The sequence below is a fragment of the Mandrillus leucophaeus genome, unplaced genomic scaffold, assembly GCF_000951045.1.
Source record: "Mandrillus leucophaeus isolate KB7577 unplaced genomic scaffold, Mleu.le_1.0 Scaffold475, whole genome shotgun sequence".
Taxonomy (NCBI): Eukaryota; Metazoa; Chordata; class Mammalia; order Primates; family Cercopithecidae; genus Mandrillus; species Mandrillus leucophaeus.
The window spans coordinates 1,070,825-1,082,911 of NW_012105087.1; the positions used below are offsets into that span (position 1 = coordinate 1,070,825).

Here is a 12,087-nt window from a genome sequence, read left to right on the forward strand (position 1 = left end):
TAAATATCCTTGTAACCAAATATTTATTATAGCTATGGACGTTTAATTCCTGAAAAGTACTATTTCTAGAATAAAGAATATGCAAAATTTTTGCTAGTCCCTCTTCTTGGTATTTATTTTAGGTTCTTTTTTTTTTTTTTTTTTTGCTATTGTAAGTAACACTAATAAATATCCTTGTAACCAAATATTTATTATAGCTATGGACGTTTAATTCCTGAAAAGTACTATTTCTAGAATAAAGAATATGCAAAATTTTTGCTTGTTTCTCCATACTCTCAGTAACACTAGTATTTTCTAATTTCAGAAGTTAACATGTTATTGTATTGTTTAATTTAATGTTTATTTGGTTACCAATATTGATGGACATTTGGATATTCATCTTTGGATCATGAAATTACCTTAGGACCTTTTTGTTTCTGGAATATGCAGACCTATTACTTCTTGCTGTTTTGCTTGCTGTTTCACTACTTGTCATCTCCCTGACAGAAGGGCAAAAGAATCTACATCTGGAAGTTAAAAAACTGAAGACTACCTTTCCCAAACCCCACCGTAGTTTGGTTGTAAATGTGACTTGGCTTTAGCCAGGCACATGACTGTGGGAGATTTGGAAGGGGAAAGTGAGGGAAAGGACTCAGAGGGGTTTGGGTTTTCTGCTTCCCTCTTGGCTACTACCTCATGGGTCTCTGGGTGGGTACAGAGCATTCATTTTGTTATCACGGTTGATAGGTTCCTGGAGCTGACCGTACGGTGGCCTCCTGGTTGGTTCCTGGCTTCTAGGTCATGGAGGTAGATACTTCCTTGGTGTGCCTGTTCTGTGGTGCTTGATTTAGCAGTTGCACCCAGAAGATCAGCCTGGATGTTACTCCTCCAGCCCTTTCGACAATTTTGTGGTTATCTAATTCCCTGTATTACATCCTTTTCTGCCTAACCTACCAAGGGTAATTTCTGTTTTTTTGCTGTTGACTCCTAAGTGTTAAGTATTGTTATCTTTGTGGATGTAATTCCATATTATTTTTGAAAATTCAACTTTTTTTTTTTTTGAGACAGGGTCTCACTCTGTCGCCCAGGCTGGAGTGCCGTGGCCCACTGCAGCCTTGACCTGCTGGGCTTAAGTGATCCTCCCACCTCAGCCTTCTGAGTAGCTGGGACTACAGGCATGAGTCACCAGTTGTAAGAAATAATACAGAAAGATCCCATGTAACCTTTACCCAGTTTCCCCTCATGGTCACATCTTGCAGTGTGGTACACTATCACATTGTGTATGCTTGCACCGATGGTACGCTATCACAACAGGATATTGACATTGGGACAGTCAAATCCAGAACATTTTCCATCTCCACAAGGATCCCTCAACTTGCACTTGGATAGCTATAGTCACCTCCCTTCTACCTCACCACTTACTTAACCCCTGGCAGCCGCTAATCTGTTCCCCATTTCTATAATTTTGTCATTTTGAAAATGATATGTGAGTAAAATCATACAACATGTAGCCTTTGGGGACTGGCTTTTTTCACTCAGCATAATTCTCTGAAGATTGATCCAGGTCGTTGCATGTATCAATAGTTTCTTTTTATTGTTGAGTAGTACTCCACAGCACAGTATACCACAGTTTGTTTTACCACTCACCCACTGAAGGATATCTGAGTTGTTTATAGTTTGTGACTATTGCCAAAAAAGTAAAGAAAGATACTGTAAACATTTGTGGATAGATTTTGTATGAAAATAAATCTTCATTTCTCTGTAATAAATGCCTAGGAGTTCTGTGAGTGGGTCATATGGTAGTTGCATGTTTAGGTTTTAAAGAAATTGCCAGACTTTTTCCAAAGTAGCTGTACTATTTTACATTCCCACCAGCAATGTATGAGTGATTGAGTTTAGATTCTCTGCATCCTTGCCAGCATTTGATATTGCCACTTTTTTATATTGACTATTCTAATGTATGTGTAATGGTATCTCATTGTGGCTTAGATATGAATTTCCCTATTGGCTAATGAAATATGTAACCTCTTTGATAAAATGTCTTCTTCTATCTTTTGCCCATTTGAAAATAGGATCCTTTGTTGTTGTTTTTTCCACTGTTGAGTTTTGACACACTCTAGTCTTTATATACTCTAGATACTGGTATTTTCTCAGATATATGTCTTACAAAATATCAGGGGAAACCCCGCCCCGATATTCAACGTGGGTTCTTTTCTATTTCCCTAAGCGTTGTCTGGTCTGAGAAATAAAGGGAAAGAGTACAAAAGGAGAAAATTTAAAGCTGGGTGACCTGGGGAGACATCACATGTCGGCAGGTTGCGTGATGCTCCCTGAGCCGTAAAACCAGCAAGTTTTTATTAGCGATTTTCAAAGGGGGAGGGAGTGTACGAATAGGGTGTGGGTCACAGAAATCACGTGCTTCACAAGGTAATATCACAAAGCAAATACAGGCAGGGCGAGATCATAGGACCACAGGATGGGGTGAAATTAAAATTACTAATGAAGTTTTGGGCATGCATTGCCATTGATAACATCTTATCAGGAGACAGGATTTGAGAGCAGACAACCTGTCTGACCAAAATTTATTAGGCGGGAATTTCCTTGTCCTAATAAGCCTGGGAGCGCTACAGGAGACCGGGGCTTATTTCATCCCTTCGGCTTCGACCGTAAAAGGCAGCCACCCCTAAAGCAGCCATTTCTGAGGCCTACCCTCAGGGGCCATTCTCTTTCTCAGGGATGTTCCTTGCTGAGAAAAAGAATTCAGCGATATTTCTCCTATTTGCTTTTGAAGGAAGAGAAATATGACTCTGTTCCGCCCAGCTCACCGGCAATCAGAGTTTAAGGTTATCTCTCTTGTTCCCTGAACATTGCTGTTATCCTGTTCTTTTTTCAAGGTGCCCAGATTTCATATTGTTCAAACACACATGCTCTACAATTTGTGCAGTTAACGCAATCATCACAGGGTCCTGAGGCGACATATATCCTCCTCAGCTTATGAAGATGACAGGATTAAGAGATTAAAGACAGGCATAGGAAATCACAAGGGTATCGACTGGGGAAGTGATAAGTGTCCATGAAATCGTCACAATTTATGTTCAGAGATTGCAGTAAAGACAGGCGTAAGAAATTATAAAAGTATTAATTTGGGGAACTAATAAATGTCCATGAAATCTTCACAATTTATGTTCTTCTGCCGTGGCTTCAGCCTGTCCCTCCATTTGGGGTCCCTGAGTTCCTACAACAACAAAAGTTTTAAATTTTGGCTAAAATTTATCAGTTTTTCAATTTTTTTCTCTTACGGATAGTTTTCTTGTGGTTTGGTGTCAAATATAAGAACTCATTGCCTACTCCTAGATCCTAAGGAGTTCTTCCCTAAAAGTTTTACAGTTTCTTATTTAAGTCCATGATCTACTTTGAGTTAATTTTTATTGCACAAATTTTGATATGTTGTATTTCCATTTTTATTTAGTTCAGTGTATTTATTTCCCTGGAGACTTCTCTTTTGATGGACTGTTTAGAAAGAAGTGTGTTGTCTAGGTTCCAAGTATTGAGAGATTTGCCTCTAATGTTTCTGTCCATGAATTCTAATTTTATTACATTGTGGTCAGAGAACATACACTCTACAATTTCAGTTCTTTTAAATGTGTTAAGGTTTTCTGGCCCTCTTTTAGTTTGGATATGGATTACTTGTTCCCACCAAATATCATGTTGAAATTTGATCTCCAATGTTGGAGGTGGGGCCTAGTGAAAGGTGTTTAAGTCATGGGGGCAAATCCTCCCTGAATAGATTAATGCTATCCCTGAGCGGGGAGCAGAGAGAGTGAGCAACTTCTTACATTTTAGCTTCCAGAAAGCTGGTTGTTAAAAAGAGCCTGGCATTCCCCACCCCTTTCTTCCTCTCTCACCATGTGATCTCTGTACATGCCAGCCCCACTTCCCCTTCTGCCATTAGTGGAAACAGTCTGAAGCCCTCACCTGAAGCAGATGTTGGTGCCATGCTTCTTGTACAGTCTGTAGAGACATGCGCCAAATAAACCTCTTTTATTTATAAATTATCCAACCTTGAGTATTCCATAGCAACACTAAATGGACTAAGACAGGCCCTGAATATGTTGTACGGTCCATGGCACTTGAAAAGAATGTGTATTGTCCTGTGTTTGGGTATCAGCAGAGCTTCATTCCTTTCTGGAGGCTCTAGGGGAGAATATATTTCGCAGCATTCAGAGGCTGCCCACATTACTTGACTCCTGGCCCCTTTCCTCCAACTTCAAAGCCAGCAACATTTCATCTCTTTGATCCTTCTCTAGCCAGCTTCCTCTCTAACCACAGCTGTTAAAGATTCTCCGAATGATGCATGTGATTAGATTGTATGTCCATTGCATTATCCAGGCCCACCTGGATAATTCAGAATACTCTTCCCATCTCAGGCCCCTTAGCCTTAATTATATGTTCAGAATGCCTTTTGCCATGTAAGGTAACATACTCACTGATGCCAGGGTCAGGGCTTGGACATCTTTGTGAGGGTCACTATTTTGTCTACCACTTCATCCTTTTACTTTTCACTTATTTGATTATTTTTGGGTTGAATTTCTTGTAGACAATTTATAATTCGGTTATGTTTAAAATCCACTCTGGAAGTCTTTGTCTTTTTTTTGTTTTTTTTTTTTTTGAGATGGAGTTTTGCTCTTGTTGCCCAGGCTGTACTACAATGGCGTGATCTCGGCTCACCGTAACCTCCTGCCTCCCAGGTTCAAGTGATTCTCCTGCCTCAGCTTCCTAAGTAGCTGGGATTACAGGCATGCGCCACCACACCCGGCTAATTTTGTATTTTTAATATAGAGACAGGGTTTCTTCATGTTGGCCAGGCTGGTCTTGAACTCCCTACCTCAGGTGATCCTCTCGCGTCAGCCTCCCAAAGTGCTGGGATGACAGGTGTGAGCCACTGTGCCCAGCCAAGTCTTTGTCTTTTAATTGGTATACTTATACCATTTATGTTTCATGTAATTATTACTGTGAGCTTAACTCTGCCATCTTATTTTTATTGTTTTTAATTTATCTGTTTTTGTTTTCTTTTTCTTGCCTTCTTGTGAATTATTTGAACATTTTTTAGAATTTTAGTTTTATTTACAGTGTTTTTTAGTTTATCTCTTTGTATAGCTTTTTAGTGGTCATTACAGGTATTGTATATAAATGTATGTGTGTGTGTATAAAATCACAGACTACTAATACTGTCATTTTACCTATTTGAGTAAAGTATGGAAACATAACTTCCCTTTATATAAACATTACTTCCCTAAATATTTATCTTCCCTTTATATTTTTAGCTTTACCTTCTGTTTATAATTGTCTTAAATATTTCCTTTGTATACCTTTAGAACCACGTCAGACACTGTTATAATCTTTGTTTCAGCTGTCAAACATAATTTTAAAAACTCAAGAAAAGGAAAACCTGTTGTATTTACACATATTTTTGAATGCTGCATTCTCACATTCTTCCTGATGTTCCAAGGTTCCATCTTTTGTCATTTCCTTTTTTTTCCAAGGGCTTCCTTTAGCCATTCTTTGAGGGTAGGTTTGTTGATGATAAATTCTCTTTGTTTTCCTTCATCTGAGAATTTCCTCTTCATTCCTGAATACTATTTTTCTTGATTACAGGAGTCTGGATTGGAGGTTCTTTTCTTTCAGTATTTGAAACATGTTGTGCCATTTCTTTCTGGCCTTTAAGATTTCTGACAAGAAATCTGCTTGCATTTGAATAGTTTTTCCTCTTTAAGTAAGGTAGTGTTTGGTTTTTTGTTTTGGCTGCATCTAAGATGTTTTCTTTGTCTTTTGTTTTCAGTATTTTAATAATTACATACCTTGGTGTGTATTTCTTTGGATTTTTTTTTTTTTTTTTGAGACAGAGACTCTCCTTGTCACCATGCTGGAGTGCAGTGGCGCTATCTTGGCTCACTGCAACCTCTGCCTCCTGGGTTCAAGCGATTTTCCTGCCTCAGCCTCCTGAGTAGCTGGGATTACAGGCACCCACCACCACAACCAGCTAATTTTTGTATTTTTAGTAGAGACGGGGTTTCACCATGTTGGCCAGGCTGGTCTCAATCTCTTGACCTCATGATCTGCTTGCCTTGGCCTCCCAAAGTGCTGGCATTACAGGGGTGAGTCACCACGCCTGGCAGGATTTTGTTATGTTTGCAGTTTACTCAATTTCTTGAAACTGTAAGTCTTTAGCCAGATTCACGAAGTTTTCAGCTGTTATTTATTTAAGTACTTTTTCAGCCCTATCCTCCTTCACCTTTTTTTATTGGACACCATTGAACAAATGTAAGATCTTTTGTGGTAGTCCTGAAGGTCCCTGAGGTTCATTTGTTTTCAGTCTGCTTTCTCTCTCTTCTGATTGTAATCTCTCTCTAACTTCTGTTCTGCAGAGTTCACTGATTCTTTCCTCACTTCCTTCCATTCTGCTGTTGATGCCAAAAACAGCATCAGTAGCCTTTTATTTTGGTTAGCGTGTTTTTCAGTTTTAAAACTTCCACTTGGTCTTTCTTTATATCTTTTATTTCTTTGCTGAAATTTCTGTTTCTTACCCGAGGTTTTCTGTTTTTTCAATTGCTCAAGTGCATCCATAACTACTTGTTGAAGCATTTTATCATTACTGCTTTAAGGTCTTTGTCAGATAATTCTACCGTCTGTGTCATCTGGGTGTTGGCACCTATTGATTATCTTTTTTCGTTCAGTTTAAAATCTTCCCAGTTCTTGATATAATGAATGATTTTTATAATAATTAGAGCCAGGCGTTTTTTTTTTTTTTTTTTAAATCATGTTCAAACCTCCTGTTTGACTGTCTTTGTCTGATGCTGCTCTGGCAGGGGAAGAGGGTCTGCTGCCTTGTTATTGCCAGGTGGGGATAGAAGTCCAGGCTCCCCCTTCAGCCTCTGTCCACATCTGGGGATTGGGAAGGGGCTCCTCCTTCCTGCTGGGCGAGGGTGGGAGTTGTGGCTCCCTCCCGAGTCTCTACTGATCCTGCAGGTGAAGGCCAAGGGGTAGGGCCTTGTTACTGGTTGGTGGGGATAAAAATCCCAGCTGCCTACTTGGCCTTCTCTTATACCATCCTGGCTGGGGTGCTGGGGCACTCGTTATAGCTGTAGGTGAGAAGTCTATGCTTTCCACTTGGCCTTTGCTGGTGGGGACCACAGGTTTATTCCTGTGCTGTTTACTAGAATAGAGCAGTTATTATCTAAAAGTTTTCTGTCTTGCTAGGCTGCCATTTTCTAGCAGGAGCAGGCTTGTGAGGGGTGGGGGTGGGATGGTTTGGCTGTGTCCCCAACCAAATCTCACCTTGAATTGTAATAATCTCCACGTGTCAAAGGTGGTGCCAGGTGGAGATATTTGAATCATGGGGTCAGTTCTCCCATATTATTCTCGTGGTAGTGAAGAAATCTCACAAGATCGATGGTTTTATAAATGGGAGTTCCCTGCACAAGCTCTCTTGTCTGCTGCCATGTAAGATGTGGCTTTGCCCCTCATTTGCCTTCCACCATGATTGTGAGGCCTCTCCATCCATGTGGAACTGTGAGTCAATTAAACCTCTTTCCTTTATAAATTACCCAATCTCAGATGTTATTAGCAGCATGAGAAGAGACTAATATGGGGGGGTTTGTTCTGATTTTGGTTTTAGTCTACACCAGTTGGTGTTTCTGGTTTGCTGATTTCTTGACCTGTCAGACGGGGATATATAAAACAAAAATAAATTCCAGGGAACTTACTACCCTGTCCTTCCTCAGGTCCCAAGGTCCCTAGCGAGTCTGCTTCTTCACTGCAGCTTTCAGAGTTTTTCTTTTTTTTTTTTTTTTGAGACGGAGTCTCGCTCTGTCGCCCAGGCTGAGTGCAGTGGCGCAATCTCGGCTCACTGCAAGCTCCGCCTCCTGGATTCACGCCATTCTTCTGCCTCAGCCTCCCGAGTAGCTGGGACTACAGGCGCCCGCCACCACGCCCGGCTAATTTTTTTGTATTTTTAGTAGAGACGGGGTTTCACCATGTTAGCCAGGATGGTCTTGATCTCCTGACCTCGTGATCTGCCTGCCTCGGCCTCCCAAAGTGCTGGGATTACAGGCGTGAGCCACCGCGCCCGGCAGCTTTCAGAGTTTTGTGCTTGCTTTCTGTAGCATGTCTAGGGTTTTTATTTGTAGTTAGCAAGAGGAATAAGGGAAAATAAGTATACTCCCATCAGAAATAGAAATCTCTGAATTTTCTAATTTATAAAACGGGGATAATACCTACTCCATAGAATCATTATAAGCATTAAATGAGATACTGTAATTTATTTATTATTTTTTTTTTTGAGACAGAGTCTCACTCTGTTGCCGAGGCTGTAGTGCAGTGGCGCGATCTCAGCTCACTACAACCTCTGCCTCCTGGATTCAAGCAATTCCCCCTGCCCCAGCCTCCCAAGTAGCTAGGATTACAGGCGTGCACCACCACGCCCAGCTAATTTTTGTATTATTTAGTAGAGACAGGGTTTCATCATGTTGGCTAGGCTGGTCTTAATCTCCTGACCTCAGGTGATCTGCCCGCCTCAGCCTCCCAAAATGCTGGGATCACAGGCATGAGCTTCTGCACCTGGCCTGAGATACTGTAATTTATGTAAAGTGTTTACTGCTCCTTTGGTATCTGTAAGTGCCTAAGAAAAATAACTTATTTTTAAAATTTTGTACAATTAATATATATTTTGAAGATTTTTTAAAGGTATAAGTTCAACCAGAAAGTTACGTTTTTGCTAACAGTTCTTATATAAAGTATGTTTAGGGTTTTTCACCTTCCCAAGATATGGCTATTCTTTGAAATCGGATTTTTTTCACCAAGGGAAAGAGAAAAGAGAGTCAGTAAGCTCCATATTAATTTCACACGTTTTCTGCCATCCCTGTACACAGTTAAGCACCCTTTGTGAAACATCATTTCCATTTTTAAAAACAGCGCTTCTGTGTTGAAGCGCTATTCAATGTAGTCCTAAGTTTTTTCCTTTAGCATTGATGACATATTTAAATGGGTGCATTTAAGCAAGCAGACACATGTACAATCCATGTGTTGTTGCTCTTTGTTCAGTTGTATCAGTAATGCCTCATTTCCCAGAATGGACACTGGTGTGAGTCTCAGGCAGCATAGAGGCCAGATCCCAAGTTGACTTTCTCATCTATCAAGTGAATCAGGTAACAATGACGGGCTACTTTGGGGCTTTGAATATAAAGGTGAATAAGTCTGCTCAAAAAGTAGTTTGGAAGTCAGCAGATGTTTAGATATCCATAACTCCTCAGCAAAAGATATGGCCAGTGAGGTTTAGAGTTATGTGAATTTAGGCTGTGTTCCTCATTCAAACTCTTAGAACATTGCCTGTGCATGTGCTGAAATGTCTGCTCTTCGGATTTGCTTTATTTTTTGTTTCTAGGGATTCACCTACGCTCTTATCAACTGGAGGGAGTAAACTGGCTCGCCCAGCGCTTCCACTGTCAGAATGGCTGTATCCTGGGAGATGAGATGGGCCTGGGGAAGACATGCCAGGTGTGTTACGATGCGACCAGTACTGCACACCGCCACTGCGGTACCGCCTTATAACTCATTCTGGAGCTGAGAGCTCTGGAGCTAAAACAAAGCTCAGTTTCACAGATGTCCCTGGGATCCAGGCTAACTGGCTCTTGCACCGGGAAAGGGCCTTCCCTGTAGTCTTCTCTGCCTCAGTCATTGCAGTTGCCCTGTTGACTTTATTCAGGGCCAGCAAATGCTACTTGTCCTTTCCTCAGATGTTCACATAGCTCTGCTTTAAGCTCTCTAAAAAGATACCACCTCCAAATTTGTTTTGCTCAAATTTTGTTTAGACTTTTTGCATCTATGTTCATGAAAGACATTGGTCTGTAATTTTCTTGTAGTGTCATTATCTAATTTTAGTATTGGGGTAAAACTGGCCTTGTAGAATAAGTTGAGAAGTATGCCCTTCTCTTCCATTTTCTGGAAGAGTTTATGTAGAATTGCTGTAATTTCTTCCTTAAATTCTTGCTAGAATTCACTAGTGACTCCACACTTGTTTTGTAGACATACCTGGATTATAGAATAAAAGATAAACTTTCTCGAAATTGCATCCTCAGGAAAAGCTAGACTGAATGGTTTTAATTCATTAAGTCACTTATTAAAGAATGGTTCCAGGCACAGTTTGGGCTGAGAAAACATAGATAATTTAAAAAGAAAATTATTTCTGTTATAAAAACTACCACCCTGTAATGTAAGCACTCTAACCATAATCATGAATTGCAATGAATGTTTTGCATGATTGAACTTTTGTTTTTCAGACAAGGTCTTGCTCTGTCACCCAGGCTGGAATTCAGTGGCATGATCTTGGCTTACTGCAACCTCTGCCTCCCAGGCTCAAGGAATCCTCGGTCTCCTGAGTAGCTGGGACTACAGGCGCAGGCCACCACGCACAGCTTATTTTTAATTTTTTTTTGTAGAGATGAGGTCTCACTGTGTTGCCCAGGCTGGCCTTGAACTTACGGGCTCAAGTGATCCTCCTGCCTCAGCCTCCCAAAGTGCTGGGATTACAGGTGTGAGCCACTGCACCCAGCCCGTGGTTGAAATTATAGTGCATATATAGTTTGTATTTTGTTAATCTAACAGTGTCACTATAATGTTTTGCTTTGTTATATTCTTCACAATCATTATCAACATTGCATAATATTCCATCAAGAGAATTTATAATTTACTTAAATGTTCTACAGATGAGAAACGATGATTCCTCCTCTTTTTGTGCTATTTAATCTTGATGGAACATCCTTGTGCTTGTAGCTTTCTCAGGATTTTGAATTATATCCTTAGGACAGATTTTACTCAGAAATAGCTCAGCATTTGAAGATGGAGTCTGTTGACACATTTTTGTTTTAAAATAGGTTATTTTCTCTGTGTATTACAGCAACATTCAAGTCATAAGGTGTACTAGAATCTTCTTAAGTATGCTTATTTGCCTTTACCAGTATTTCCATTTTATACCCTTCCTTAAGCTTAGGAGGATCATGTATTGTCTGTTTTCCCCGTTAGAATGTGTCCTCCAGGAGGGCTGGGGATTTTGTCTGTCTTGTTCACTGTTGTATCACTGGCGTATAGAACAGTGCCTAACAAATAGAAGACACCCTGTAAATACATATGGAAGAAAGGAAAACAGTAGGGGAAGGTGGGAGGAAGTGAGAGAGGAAGGAAAGCATCCTCCCTCGGGAAAGCCTGGCAGGCAGCAGAGGGCCACCATGCGATTGGTGGTTTTTACAGTCATATCTTGGCACTTCTTGCTTAATATTTTCAGAGTATTGCAGATCTTGGTCATCAGTTGGATTTTCATTGATTTTTATTGTCTTTCCTGACTTTTTCTTTACAGTAGAGGTTCAGTTACCTAAACATTGAGCCTCATTGCTTGTTAACTACTGAAGTAATTGAGTTCCATAAATTTCCGTGGCAAGTATATTGAGGCTTACATGATTTCGCTCTACGAATGGATTACTCTCCTAATGTGCGGAAGATTGTACGATATTTCTTTGTAAAACAAGTCTTACACAAGAGTGTGTGTTCCCTACAGGGTTGTGGGAACTTCATGGTTGTTTCTCATGGAGAAATGTGATCAAAACTGCCTTCTTTTTCTGTGTTCCAGACTATTGCTCTCTTAATTTATTTGGCAGGAAGATTAAATGATGAAGGACCATTTCTGATTCTTTGTCCCTTGTCTGTTTTGAGCAACTGGAAAGAAGAAATGCAAAGGTACAGAGTAGATGTAGCTGAAATTTTATTGTTTATCTTCATTAAGATTTTTTTTTCTGGATGATATATAAAATATGATAAAACAACCTATTGTTGTAATTAGTAAGTTTATTCCAGAAAACTTTGAACTTATGCAGTGTAGGTAGACACTGAGGATATAATAGGGGAAGAGTAATTGGCAATTTAAAGGTCAGTAATCGTTTATAGTAAGTATTGAACTTAGAAGCCATTTTTTGTTTTGTTTTTGTTTGTTTTTTTGTTTGTTTTTTTCTTTTGAGATGGAGTTTCACTCTTGTTGCCCAGGCTGGCGCGCAACGGCATGAT

At 40.1% G+C, this 12,087-nt stretch overlaps 1 protein-coding gene across 6 annotated transcripts in view; it reads left to right on the top strand.

Moving 5' to 3' along the window:
• The window catches only part of CHD1L (chromodomain helicase DNA binding protein 1-like), a 54,669-nt gene that overhangs the window by 2,230 nt on the left and 40,352 nt on the right, over positions 1 to 12,087 (top strand). For 2 of the 6 annotated variants that reach the window (XM_011995193.1, XM_011995194.1), the window contains exons 2-3: positions 9,419 to 9,531; positions 11,657 to 11,763. The exons of 2 other annotated variants lie outside the window; for them this stretch is intronic. In XM_011995193.1, the coding sequence (XP_011850583.1) occupies positions 9,419 to 9,531; positions 11,657 to 11,763 (220 nt within the window). The remainder of the gene's footprint in view (positions 1 to 9,418; positions 9,532 to 11,656; positions 11,764 to 12,087) is intronic. 2 more of the 6 variants (XM_011995195.1, XM_011995196.1) reach the window with 2 other exon arrangements.